Source organism: Astatotilapia calliptera, chromosome 3 (genome assembly GCF_964374335.1).
Source record: "Astatotilapia calliptera chromosome 3, fAstCal68.1, whole genome shotgun sequence".
NCBI lineage: Eukaryota > Metazoa > Chordata > Actinopteri > Cichliformes > Cichlidae > Astatotilapia > Astatotilapia calliptera.
In genome coordinates this window covers 9,121,724-9,136,584 of record NC_137424.1, presented here as the reverse complement: position 1 = coordinate 9,136,584, position 14,861 = coordinate 9,121,724, and the positions used below count along the sequence as shown (strand labels likewise).

At 40.2% G+C, this 14,861-nt stretch overlaps 1 protein-coding gene across 4 annotated transcripts in view; it reads right to left on the bottom strand.

Annotated features, from left to right (window-relative positions):
- Positions 1-14,861, bottom strand: part of LOC145424160 (protein NLRC3-like) — a 66,376-nt gene that overhangs the window by 2,691 nt on the left and 48,824 nt on the right. Inside the window, exons 2-5 of one of the 4 annotated variants that reach the window (XM_080297141.1) lie at positions 10,888-10,957; positions 7,982-8,044; positions 7,323-7,375; positions 362-646 (exon numbers count right to left, since the gene is read on the bottom strand). In XM_080297141.1, the coding sequence (XP_080153267.1) occupies positions 362-646; positions 7,323-7,371 (334 nt within the window). In that variant the 5' untranslated portion in view covers positions 7,372-7,375; positions 7,982-8,044; positions 10,888-10,957. Of the gene's footprint in view, positions 1-361; positions 647-7,322; positions 7,376-7,981; positions 8,045-10,887; positions 12,230-14,861 lie in introns of those variants that run through there. The other 3 variants (XM_080297139.1, XM_080297136.1, XM_080297151.1) reach the window with 3 other exon arrangements.

Sequence of the window (14,861 nt, the reverse complement as noted above, 5' to 3'; positions counted from 1 at the left end):
GTGCTTTATTATATATAAATGTGGCATTTTTTTTCATTAAACATTTAAGTCAAATGACTGATGCTTGTCTTTTTTAAGGCAATCAGTTTGCATGGTTTTTAAAAGTAAAGAACACTTGTGTTTAATTAAATACAGCTCACATTAGATCTAAGTAGTTTCACACGTTTATGACGATCATCAAAATTCCTCCATGTAGTTTAGAAAATACATTTGCAGGCATGTAACAAATCCAAACATTCGTCGTAGAATGACGTTCTTGCCCTCTCCTTTTTCTTACAATGAATTCTGAGGTTTCACTTTCACATATCAACAAACTGCATGGTGACCATTTTTATTCATGGTATATGATGCATGACCTCACCTTGTTGAGCAGATGGATCAGAATATAAACGCAGCTGAGAGAAAAGAGAAGGATCTTTGATGTGAAGATGCTTGATTGTTATCTTGCATGCTTTGTCTCCTTTTTTCCTCACTGTGTCGATGAAGCTGCGTGCCTTATCTGCTCTGAGTGGGTTCCCCTCCAGTATCGATTCTTTCTCCAACTCATTTAAGACAGTGTCACATACGAGGGCCTCAAGCAGCTGTGTGAGGATTTCTGTTGTTACCCTCCAGACAAAGGCTGACCGCACCCTGGCAAGCTCCTCCTCTACAGGAAGAAGAAAGAGACATAAACATGCTTCTCAGTCGAAATCATGTGAAAAATAAAGTGGAACCCTGACTTACGAATACCCCATTTAACAACAAATCCAAGTTACGAAGGCAATGAACGGCAATATTTCTGCCCGTGTTATGGTAAAATGCCCGTGTAACGAAATCCCCTGGCTCTGATTGGCTGAGCCTACAATGCCCACAATGCCTTCCGAATCATGTGACAACCCCTCGGCTTCCGGTCTCGTGCTTCGCTGTTCCACTTGAATGACGTATTGTTGTTCTAGTTAGCAATTAGTCTAAAGCCTATCGTTCAGCATCGCCTCACTTAAAAGGCGCAAAGGGTGCTTCGACTTAAGAAATTTTCGACTTACGAAAGACCCTCGGGAACGGATTAATTTCGTAAGTTGGGGTTCCACTGTATTCTAACTTTGTTGAATTAACACTTCATCATCTCATCAACAAATACTAAATTTTAGGGTGTGTGCGGTTAAAATGATGCCAGCTTAAAATGAAACTGAAGAAAAAATTGAAACTGAAAAATAATATTGTAACCGATACACAGATGATCTGTATTGCTATACAGCTTTTATATATTGCTATACAGACGGGCAGGTATACAAGTATACTATGAACAAATATACATATACAGTGGGGCAAAAAAGTATTTAGTCAGCCACCGATTGTGTAAGTTCCCCCACCTAAAATGATGACAGAGGTCAGTAATTTGCACCAGAGGTACACTTCAGCTGTGAGAGACAGAATGTGAAAAAAAAATCCATGAATTCACATGGTAGGATTTGTAAAGAATTTATTCGTAAATCAGGGTGGAAAATAAGTATTTGGTCAATAACAAAAATACAACTCAGTACTTTGTAACATAACCTTTGTTGGCAATAACAGAGGTCAAACGTTTACTATAGGTCTTTACCAGGTTTGCACACAGTAGCTGGTATTTTGGCCCATTCCTCCATGCAGATCTTCTCGAGAGCAGTGATGTTTTGGGGCTGTCGCCGAGCAACACGGACTTTCAACTCCCGCCACAGATTTTCTATGGGGTTGAGGTCTGGAGACTGGCTAGGCCACTCCAGGACTTTCAAATGCTTCTTACGGAGCCACTCCTTTGTTGCCCGGGCGGTGTGTTTTGGATCATTGTCATGTTGGAAGACCCAGCCTCGTTTCATCTTCAAAGTTCTCACTGATGGAAGGAGGTTTTGGCTCAAAATCTCACGATACATGGCCCCATTCATTCTGTCCTTAACACGGATCAGTCATCCTGTCCCCTTGGCAGAAAAACAGCCCCATAGCATGATGTTTCCACCCCCATGCTTCACAGTAGGTATGGTGTTCTTGGGATGCAACTCAGTATTCTTCTTCCTCCAAACACGACGAGTTGAGTTTATACCAAAAAGTTCTACTTTGGTTTCATCTGACCACATGACATTCTCCCAATCCTCTGCTGTATCATCCATGTGCTCTCTGGCAAACTTCAGACGGGCCTGGACATGCACTGGCTTCAGCAGCGGAACACGTCTGGCACTGCGGGATTTGATTCCCTGCCGTTGTAGTGTGTTACTGATGGTGACCTTTGTTACTTTGGTCCCAGCTCTCTGCAGGTCATTCACCAGGTCCCCCCGTGTGGTTCTGGGATCTTTGCTCACCGTTCTCATGATCATTTTGACCCCACGGGATGAGATCTTGCGTGGAGCCCCAGATCGAGGGAGATTATCAGTGGTCTTGTATGTCTTCCATTTTCTGATGATTGCTCCCACAGTTGATTTTTTCACACCAAGCTGCTTGCCTATTGTAGATTCACTCTTCCCAGTCTGGTGCAGGTCTACAATACTTTTCCTGGTGTCCTTCGAAAGCTCTTTGGTCTTGGCCATGGCGGCGTTTGGAGTCTGACTGTTTGAGGCTGTGGACAGGTGTCTTTTATACAGATGATGAGTTCAAACAGGTACCATTCATACAGGTAACGAGTGGGGGACAGAAAAGCTTCTTACAGAAGACGTTACAGGTCTGTGAGAGCCAGAGATTTTCCTTGTTTGAGGTGACCAAATACTTATTTTCCACCCTGATTTACGAATAAATTCTTTACAAATCCTACCATGTGGATTCAAGGATTTCTTTTTTTTTCACATTCTGTCTCTCACAGTTGAAGTGTACCTCTGGTGCAAATTACTGACCTCTGTCATCATTTTAAGTGGGGGAACTTGCACAATTGGTGGCTGACTAAATACTTTTTTGCCCCACTGTATAAAGATGAAGCACTGTGAGGTAAACAGATCTACAGAGTGCTATGAAAATATCTACAGTAGTGGAAGCGTAGCTCTCTGAACAGACTATAACAGTGTACACACTATAACAGAGACTACACCATGTCAGTGTCCTAAAACTACAGCAGTAACCAACGTGGTGAATGTTGATAATGAAAGGATCATGGTCACTGGGAGGAGTGTAGAAGGGTTAGGTGAGTGTGGATGGAAAGGCTCAGCGGGGACTGAGTTCAGTAGGGTGACAGCTGTGGGGAAGAAGCTGTTCCTAAACCTGCTGGTTTTAGTCTGAAGGCTCCTGTAGCGCCTCCTGGAGGGGAGGAGGAGCTGGAAGAGTTTATTGGCAGTATGAGAGGAGTCTGAGAATGATGCATACTCGGCGTAGACATCTCTTTTTGAGCGTTGTGTGATGGAGAACTTTGCTTTGTGTAATGTTATAAATACTTGGATAATCCTCAGAGTCTCTGGACTTTTACTTAGAGATATTATATTCAGTCCTGTGGATAGTTATATATTTAAAAATATATGATCCTCTCTGGTTACTCTGGTATGAATGACTCTGAATCACTTTATGGTAAATAACACACTATTTGCAAATTTGCAAACTGTGAAAGAATTCCAGATGACAAGTCTGTAGTTCGACATACAAGTGACGACCTTTGACCTTCATCAGTTTTTATTTAATTGTGTCAGAGAAACTCAAACGTGCTCTTCATGCAGCTGAGTACATTCAGTGTTTAAAACGGAAGCTGTGCAGGTCTGAGATCAGCAGCTTTGTGAAACACCAAGCTGAGGTCCTGTTAATGCTGATATATTGTGACACAGTTACATTTCAATTCAATTCAATTTGATTTATATAGCGCCAAATCACAACAATAGTCGCCTCAAGGTGCTTTATATTGTACAGTAGATCGTACAATAATAGATACAGAGAAAAACCCAACATTCATATGGTACATGGGTGATTAATCCTTTTGACTTTGTTTTTATAAATAAAACAGCTGCAGCTTTCACTACAGCACATGTGGTGCTTTAACCTTTGTACTGTTTGCATCAGTTCATTCTGCAGTTAACATGTGAACATGCTGGATGATCTGTCTGCTGTCACTGGGTGGTGCTGAGGTCTGAATCTGAGGGCAGCTCCTGTAATCACAAAGAGAACAGAACCATCACAAACTGAAATATAAAGTTTATCTCAAATCTGAAATAGAGCTGATCCATCTCTGTCCTCACACACCCAGGATCTGAAGTTCTTCTCTTACATTTCTTTAGTTCTTCAGCTCTGCTCACATACGAGCTGTTTATTTCTTAAAGCCGTATATGCTGGGGTCTTCACTAAGATCTTCAACACTTCACTGTCCCAGTCCTGCATCCCGCCGTGCCTAAAGTCAGCCACAATTGTCCCACTGCCAAAGCGTACTAACATTAGCAGCCTCAACGACTACCGACCAGTTGCTCTAACACCTGTTATAATGAAGTGCTTTGAGAAACTGGTCCGACGTCACATCATGTCCTGCCTGCCACCCACACTCGACCCGCTCCAGTTTGCATACAGAGCTAACAGATCAACTGAAGATGCCATTGCTACAACGCTCCACACCACCATCTCTCACCTGGAAGTGCAGGGCCGTTACGCCAGGCTGCTCTTTGTTGACTTTAGCTCTGCTTTCAATACGATACTCCCGGACAGACTAATAGATAAACTGCTGGAAATTGGACTTCCTTCCACCACCTGCCGCTGGATCAGAGACTTCCTCTCAGACCGTGTACAGAGAGTTAGAGTGGGGCCTCATCTTTCCTCAGCCCTCAGCCTCAACACCGGCTCTCCACAAGGCTGTGTACTGAGTCCCCTACTGTACACTCTGTACACACATGACTGTGTTAGTTCCCACCCAGACAACACAGTCATCAAGTTTGCAGATGATACCACTGTGGTGGGGCTCATCTCAGGGGGAGATGAGACTGCATACAGAGCTGAAGTTCAGAGGCTGTCAGATTGGTGTGCAGACAACAACCTGGACCTCAATACCACCAAAACAAAAGAACTGGTAGTTGACTTCAGAAGGAGGAAGTCCGAGCTGCAGCCTGTCAGCATCAACGGGGAGTGCGTGGAAAGGGTCTCCAGTTTCAAGTTTCTGGGTGTGCACATAGACACAGACCTCCAATGGAGCTCTAACACCTCTGCGGTCTTAAAGAAGGCCCAACAGCGTCTCCACTTTCTGAGAATCCTCAGAAAAATGGACCTGAAGAAGGAGCTGCTGACCGTCTTCTACCGCTGCTCCATTGAAAGTGTGCTGACATATTGCATCGGTGTGTGGTTCTCCAGCTGCACCACAGCACACAGAAAGGCACTCCAGAGGGTCATCAACATGGCCCAAAAAATCATTGGACATCCTCTTCCCTCCCTGAAGGACCTGTACAGCACTCGCTGTCTCAAGAGGGCACGCAGCATCCTACGGGACTGCACACACCCAGGACACCGGGTGTTTAAGCTGCTGCCATCTGGCAGGAGGTTCAGGCTGCTGAGGTCCCGAACAAATAGACTCAAGGACAGCTTTTACAACAGGGCAATAGCCCTGATCAATGTAAATAGCTGACCTGACTGGATACCTCCCTGGACTTTTTAGGGGGAGGTAACAATGTTTAAAACGATAACAATAATATTTATATTTATAACAAGGTGCAATAATAATTAATGTGCAATAATAACAGTGTGCAATACACATACACTTATTCTTCTTTTTTATACTAAGTTAATATACTGTGTTGTGTTGTTTGTTACGTTGTGATGTGTCATATCGTGTCGTGTTGTGTTATATGTAGTGCCGACGTAGGACAGTTTTTCCAATTTCATTGTACTACTGTACTATGTATGACTGTGCAATGACAATAAAGAGTTATCTTATCTTATCTTATCTTATCTTACCAACAGATTTTCCAATATAATGTTAACCTTTGAGTTGTTGGTGCTTTGTGAATGTGAATCTGCATACATGACCAGACGGAGAAGGTTTCAGTCCTGGTTCAGTCTGCTGCTGCACCGTGGTCACCAACATACAGAGGTATCATAACAAATATTAATGCTTTTTTCCCTCTCAAAGCATGTAAGCTGTACTGCACATGTAACTTTGTGAACTTACCTCAATAAGAATGATTCAGACTGTTTTATTTAACCTGAATATTTGAAACAAACTTAGTAAAAACAATACACAGAGTCAGTGCTAAAAATGTAATCCGAGGAAAAATGAAACACACATTTTAACTTAAGCTGCCAAGCAGAAGTATTTGGTTTGAGTACATAAATATTAGGCTTTGCTATTTAATCTGTAATTAATGATTAATGAGGGGTTACTAAAGTGCAAGCCTTTTTTAAAATATGTGTTAATATCCTTACAGATGTGGCAAAAGAGTGAAAACATGCTGCTGTTTGCACATATTTAATAATCAGCTCTGCACAGGAGCTGCAGCAGAGTGCAGCCTGTTGCTCTTACAGTGTAATACTCATAATAAAAGTACAGTAACTGTGGTTAGTTACTGACTGAGCAGCCCGGTGCGTTTCTGCTCATTTCGTTCACCTGCACGGGTTAGCTAAACAAACTTTACAAAACAAGTTTTGCCGATAGCCGAGTGCCCATCTTAGCTAGCTAGCTAAGGATGTTAGCTACAGATTAGCTTACAAACACCTTTCACTTACCAAAAATATTGTGGCGGCTCTCAGGTCCTTCTGTCAGGCGGACACTGAAGAACACCTGAGTCTGTCAGTTTGAAACAGTCGGTAAACGCTGGACCTCCTCTCAGCGTCCCCGCTCTATGTGCCGTTCAGAGATACGCAAGTTTCTTCATGACTGCGGCTGCTGCAGATATTAGGTCGTCCATGATTTCTACAGTCACTGGTCAGCAATATAATGTGCGCAAACATATGTGGCTCATATATGTGGCTCTGAAGCCCCGCCCCTCAAGCTCACCCTCAGATCCCGAAGCAGTGCCAACTAATTGAAGCTGAAAAAATAACTGTACGTGGAAAAAAAACTATGTAAGTGTGAAAACCACATGAACAGTGAGTTTTTTCTTTAAATTTCTATATTTATGTTTTTTCACTATCATTTTTTTTCACTTTCAATACATTTGTTTCAGTTTCAATATTTCTTCAGTTTCATTTTAAGGTGGCATCGTTTTAACCTCATATGTGGGTTCAAAGTACAAAAAAGTCCAGTTGTTTCTCTGCCAAACTCCTTAGACTGGAAGTTCTCATGTTATATTAATGTCCCACAGAAAGATTAAGGCAAAGATTAGGACAGGTTACAACTCGTGAATTTCATGTACTTATCACAGTTACAAAAAAGAATCTGCCTGAAGTCTATACATCCATACGTCTCATCATACAAAGCACTGATCTCCTACCTGCTGATGGAGCTGCTTTGGCTGGCTGTTCTTTAGGTTCTTCCATCATCTTTCTATAAAAACACGAGAAGATGATTTTACCAAAAGAAACAGTGAACACAGTCTGGGTGTCACATCATATGAATTTGTGTCATGGTTTAGTGTACGGGCCACACACACTGAAACTGATCTGTGTGAAAGAACACATCGACGACATGTGAATGTAGTGATAACCTCATCATAATAGAGGTTTTTACTTTTTCACATATTTGTTCAGTATAATGATTAAATAATCTGACAATACAAACCTAAAATACTTTGTTCCCTGTCTGCGACTTTGTGCGTCTCTGCTGTTAGTGCTTACAGGAAGTTTTAAACTTAAAATCCTTCCCCACATATGTGACTGTGGTCTCTGGGGCCATTATCCTGAAACACTGGGGCTCAGCCCTGAAAGCTTTGCTATCTTCACCTGATAACAGCAGCTGTTTAAAGTTATTGAGTTTGACAGGGAAGTGAATGTAAATGTGAGACACTGTGTGCTCACAGCTAAAGGCTGCAGTCAGCTGTGTCAGAGCGTCCAATGATCCTTTAATAAACACTCAGAGCTCCATGTTGATGAAGCTGTCATGTGTGAGCTTGTGAGGCTCCTTTAAACTGGCTCTGCTCTGTCAGATGCTCACCTCTTCTTCACTGTCTCATCAATCTGCTGCACTCTTCATCTCCTCCTCTCTCTCTCTGCTGTCCTGTTTGAAAAAACAAACAAATCAGCGTTAGCCAATCAAACTCTGTGCAGATGCTGCAGCTACAGCTGATATGTCATTCAGCTGTTCATCAATCAGCTTCTGCTGCTGTTTATTCGGCTCTTACTCTGAACACGTGCAGATCTAGATTTCTTGGGGTGTCAAAATCAAAGCGTTTGTTTTGTCAAACACACGTGCAGGTGTTTATATCACATATGGTTTAAATGATTCAAATGCAGTAAGTATACATGTTTCATATATCGTCTATAACTGAATTATGTTCTGTAGCCTACATAATGAAACACTTTAGTTGCATAAAACGTGAATTTTGATTTTATGTACTGTATATGTCACAGCATCGCAGTGTGGATGTGGAGAAGAGAGGACCAAAACGCAGGACTCACAGGTGGTGAAGGCTGGTGTTTATGACAGAATGACAGAGTCTGAGATGGATGACTGACTGGAAGACCAGCTGAACAGAAACGACACATGTGGGACTGACAAAGACACTGAACTGGAGGACACTCAGGACTTACACAGGCTAATGATAATGATCAGGGTTCATACGCCTTTTTCAGGGTCAAATTCAAGCACTTCTTAAACACTTTCAAGGTCCCTTTTCAAACTTTTCCAGCACATCCCTCCCTCACCGCCAAAAAAAAAAAATGCATGTTTCAATTCACATCACCTCAGTAAGACCATGTGAAAGTTAAGACAAATCATCCTAGGTGAACTTAAACACCTTTGTTCCCTTTTTGTTAAGAAATAGAAAAACACTCCACACAAAAATACTGCAAAAGGAAACTGTCGCCTTATATAAAGAGTGTATAAACTCAAAATGCACATTTCAATTAAAAATTAAGATGTGAACAAATCAACTTGTTAGATATTCTTCTCCTGTTGAAAAAAACCGAAAAAAGAAATAAATAAGTCTTCTCATCAGATATTGATGCTTCTTTCCTGTGTGACAGAAAATAGGAGACAGATGTTTGTTTGTTTTTTAAGTTAATTCCCAATAAAGCTGTTTTACTGCTAACTACATTGCTGTCTGTATTATTGCTGAAGTCCTAAACAATCACCTTTAAAATGTTTGTGCTAATAACATCATGTCTGACATATAGGGGTGGGATTTAATAAGTTTTCTTCGTCCCACTCCTTTTTCAGGCAATTTTTGTTTTTTGTTTTGTGTATTTTATGTTCAATATAGGTATTTGTTGTGCCTGAAAATGAATAAATAAATGAAATGAATGAAATGAATGAAATGACATGCATGGAGAACAGCACTGACTGGGAGGCTTTGAACACATCACATAGTTCAATTCAACATATACGACTTTAAGAATTCACAAGCATCTACTTAAAATCTATTTAATTTATCATCTGTGATATTATTAAATACAATTCCAATGTATTTTGTTCATCTCACTTAAATAAACAGGCAGCCTTAAAGTATGAAATATTCATATAAATGTGTGAACTGTCTCAGTGGCTGATTGTGCCCCACAGGCCTCAGTGTGAGCCTGAAGACATTTATAATGTATGAGTAGTTTAATGTGCAGGTGCTGACCACAAACACATTATGAATGAAAGCCGGGGAACTTTGGTAGCACAGAAACAAGAGGCTATTCTTTGTGACCATATGGATCACTCATATTACCGTTATTTCACCCAAAGGCACCAAGTTAATACTCAAAAAAGCTGCAGCAATACACACAAATATAAACAGTAAATGGCGAAAACTTTGCTTTTAGCCTTTAACCCTCTGGGGTCCAAGGTATAATTGGCCGTTTTTGACTACTTTTGATTTGTTCTCTATATTTCACCTTTAAAAACTGTTTCTCTTGCCAATCTGTTATTTACTCATTTTGACATAATGTGTCAGCACAATTTATCTAAATTCAGACGAAATTTAAAATACGAGTAGAAAGTGATATTTTTTACTGAAAAAACCACACACATGTTTAACGAATCATTTTCATAACTTGAAATGCAAATAGAAATTGTACATTTTTTAAAAATATGCACAAGTTTTGCAAACAACAAAGTTATATGATACTATTTACCTAAAAATGCAGCCGAGGCTCAGACGTTTTTAATATAACCATTTAAAACTATGTACAGAACAATCAGCTGTTCTGCATCAAAGAAGAAGACACACAAATGATTCATGCAACTCCAAAAAATAGTTTGTGTCACTGTGACACAGAGGAGAACAGCACAGGGATAAACCTGCAGGTCTGACAGCAGCTGTGTCAGCGTTTACACTGCAACCTGCCTTTGGTGGCTTTAAGGCAGCAAATGTGACATTCACTAGTAGAACTGACACACAAAACAAAACAACGACTACACTACACTAGTCAACACTCTAACTTGAGACTCCAAACACGGGAAATGTCAGAAATTTCTCATGTCTCAAAACTGTCTCTTTCTCGCTCTCTCACTCCTAAAACCTCCGCCTCTTCCCAAACAACCAAATGCCACATTTTGACATATCATTTTTTGATTGGTCGACGTGGTACATTTTTCCACCAATAGGGAAGGAGTGTTTTTTCTTTTTTCACTCACAAGCAAAGCGTGTTTGCTAGCACTCTCCTTAGAAAACGCCGTTTTAACCGTTTCTTCCCGGAGGAAACGCCACTGTTTTATTCAGAAAAAACATCAGTTTTACGTGGCCTATCAACACAATTTAAAACCTGGTACATAGTTTGATGTACCAGGATGTAACAATCAATAACATGAGCTTCAGTCTTCCTGGTGTTTCTTAAATGAAGACTCTCTCAGTGGGTCAACAGAACTTCTGGTACAGGACAGCTGTGATGAAAGAAAGGGAAGAAGTTTCTCCAAACCTCTGGACGCAGGAAACCCAGCTTGGTCCTGATGGTCTCCCTCACTAGTTTCTCTCCAGGGTGAATGTAGCTGTTGATATAATATGGACTCTATTATTAAATGAAAAGAACAAATTAGACTACACTACTGAAACGTTCTGCTGATGTTTTTAAAGTCTCCATGTTACCAGGCTGTAGACTAGAGATTTAAACAGTTTTAGATCCATTAAACTCTTATGTTAAAATCTCAAAGGACAGCATTATATTTTTGATATTAACAGTAACTCTGGGCCTCTGTGGAGTGTGCAGCTGATCTCATCGCTGTCTAAAAATGGATAAAAAAAACATAAGTGTTGAAGACTATTAAGAGTAGCAGGTGTGTAGCATCGCTAACTAGCTAGCAACAAGCCTCCAACACAGTGCGTATGCTAGAGGCTAATCTAACTAACGAATTAACAACAGAGTGATTTTAGAACTATACGATAAGCTGTGTGTAGTGATGTGTCCTGTGTGTCGAAGCGTCGAATCGTGTGTCGGGTAATCTCAGGGGCGTTTTTGTGAAGCGCGTATCGAGGCTTGCCTTGATTACGTATGCAGTGACGTTCGAGGCCTCGCGGGCAGTCCGTACCATGTGACTGATTCAGGGACTGGTTCACCGGTTCGCGCCAGATTCGAAATAAAATGGGCAGCAAAATACAGCTGATTCCCCATCACACCGTGTTGTGGAATTGGATTACATACGTGCTACATAGCTACTTGAGCATTTCTTCTTCGATGGAACCAGCAAGGAAGAGATGTTTTTTTTTAATTTTTTCTCTCCTAATAAAGTATGCGTATAAAGTATCCTAATATTAATATTAAGTATCCTAATAAAGCATCCGTCGGCGGGTCCGTGCTTCGTGTTTATGCCTTTTTTGCGCTGATTCTGAAGCTGCAGGTTTTATTTCTCTTCAAACAATATTGACCGAACCAGCAGAAAAAGAAGATCCAAACTACGCTTCACATAAACATCATCATGAATTTCCTCTGACTTTTGCTGTTTTGCTTTCACCAGGATAAAATCACACTTCATGCACAGCTTTCTCTCTCTCTCTCTCTCTCACACACACACACACACACACACACACACACACACACACAATACTTCAAGAACAGTTTCCCGTCTAAAAATCTGTTTTCTGCATTATTCGCTTGTTTGTTACGCATAAGACCTCCGTTGTTTGTCAGCCGCTGTTCTTTCCCATTTAAATACTTCCGAAAAGAAAACCTAATTTCTGCCGTTCAATAGCCTACTAAAATAATTGAAACTTTTTAACATTATGCAAAATTGCAAAATGCTAAGGTGTGTCTCTAATAAAACCTCTATTTGCTCTGTTTTAGCCTCAGCTATGTTGACACAAAGGCATCTGCTGTGATGCTTACACATTAGATAAAGTCTCGAAAGTGTCAGCTTTCTTTTTATAGTTATACAAATATGCAAATGTACAGATCTATGATCTGAATTATACTATTGACAGACTGTCTGAGGCTGACAGTTACACAATCATACCAAAACTCTGTCCTGATACTTTCCACTTTCTCTTTTGTATCACACATACTTTTTTTTATTATTAATCCTTTATTTATCCAGGTAAAAAATCTCATTGAGATTAAAAATCTCATTTCCAAGAGAGACCTGGCATCATAGCAACAAAAGTCACATACCACATAGGTACACTGTAATCCCTAACAGTTGTCCTAGCTCATAACTAATAAGCTCATAACACTCAAATGTCGTTTTGTAGTTGAGCAAACTATAAAGTATTGAGCTCTGTTGGCTTTTATGCAGCTTTAATTGAATAGGGCTCAATATTTTTTAGCTAATTTTTGTGCAAAGCTCAAAAAGTGTAAGAAGCATATATTAGTGACGTTCTGGTGGGTGGAGTCTTGTCGCTCCCTTAGGAAAGCTGAGTCAGCCATCTTGAATTTACCTTGATGCCGGGAAGATTTGGCCAGCCCTTGATTAAGAGTCCCCAACTTCAACCCACCACGACCACCACCTTATGTTTTTTCATCAACTGCCCTATATTTGGTAAGTCCAACATGTTTTTGTTTTGTTTAAATTTAATTTCGATAAACATTCTTTTTTATTTTGAACTGGAAATATATTCGTACTTTGTGCACAGTGAATGTTTGTTATAAATGAATTTGAATCCAAGTAATTGTAATTTTAGAAGTTTTCGAATGTGACAAATACGTAATGTTATTTCAAATTAGAATGGTGTAACGTTTTGGCGGTTTTCCGTGGGGGACAACATTTCCCATAATGCATTGTATTCTTGCCTGGGAAGTTGACGGTTGGCAGTTCTAGCTCCATGCATTTGAACTTTCTACTAAAACTTTCTACTGTCCGTTTCTACCGGTTGTCGTATTCGTAATGTACGTGCGTATTGTGAGTATACTTATTTCAATAAGTGTCCGTGTTACACAGTCAGTAGTTTACGCTGTTGAGCTGTGTGTGTGTGTGTGTGTGTGCTAGCATGAAGCGAACAATAATAAACAACGTGAGTGTGTTATCATTATGGTAATTAGACACATGTTTGTATTTTTTCGTTGTCTCAAATGTGTGGTTGTGAGATAATCTCGAAATCCTTTTAACAGTTTAGAGGGGTATTCCACTAAGCGAGCTCTACAAGTCAAGGCTTACGGAAAAATGCATCGCCTGATTCAGCCTAACATTATACACTGGTCCAACTCGGTGCTACGAACGAAGTTCAGCTAAATTGTTCACGCTAATTCGACAAGGCTCAACCAGCCAGACTGAGGCGCCTCCTTGACACCTTTAAGCCAGACCCTATCGATCCTTGCTAGATAAATTGAAATGAAATGAAAATAAAGAGCCGCGTTCTGCTCTCAGGCTAAGAAAGAATCATTGATGCAGACTGTGCGGATCACAAATACTCCCTAACCTGTATGGCTAGGGTGTCCAAACTTTTTTCACTGAGGGCCACTTACTATAAATTAGGTAAATAACCTTAACTTTAGTGTATTAAAGATCACAAAATCACTTAAAAGTGGTCGAATATGTTATATTGTTGAATATAATTAAAGACAAAACTGCCTTCATCACAGCTTTCCATAAATGGATCTTTATTGCTTCATTCAGAAAAAGCTTTGGTAGCTTATTTTCAGAATAGCAGCCTCAGATTTCTTCTTAGACAGCAGATTTACAGCACAGAGAAAAAACAATAAAGGGGAAAATAGGACGGGTAAATTTCAAGTTTGTTATTTAAGTTATTAAACTTAGCAACACACCTATAGACATTAGTTTGAAACGGTTAACATTTACAGACTGAGCTGGACTTAATAACAGGAGTGCATATAATCTTAGTAAATTATTGTGGTGAGTATCAGCTGCGATGCTGATTCGACGTCACTCGTGCCAAAAATCCGGACAAATGTCACTTGATCAAGGAGCAGATCTGCATCAGATGAGATCAGCTGACTACGTGTGTGTGCTGTGCAAAAAATGTTTTTGAACATTAATAAGTCGTCTTTGTGCACATATTGTTTACAGATATCAGACTGCAAAGAATGCTACAGAGTGTCAACATTTCACCAGTTGTCAGTGGGTGAGTTTTATAATTTGTCCTAATTTAAATAAAAAATAAATTAGAGAATTTTGCCCTGAATTATTCTAAATTTTTAGATTTTTTTGGGTTACCCTTCTAGATTGACAAGTTTAGCCCGTTACACAAAAAGTTTGGACACCCCTGATCTATAACAATGACAATCAGAACATGGCTATCCAACACTTTGTTTTTACTCTGCATTTGTGTAAATACTACTCTAATAGATATTGTATGTTCATCTAGGAACTGTCATGGTCTCCGCTCCTTGACAGCTGACAGCTGTCAGGTGATTTGTTTTTGTTTTCCTTTCTCTCTCGCCCTCTTCCTTTCTCTCTTTCTCCTGCCGGGGCGGAGCTCAGTATGGGCTCCTGCTCCTGGCCTACA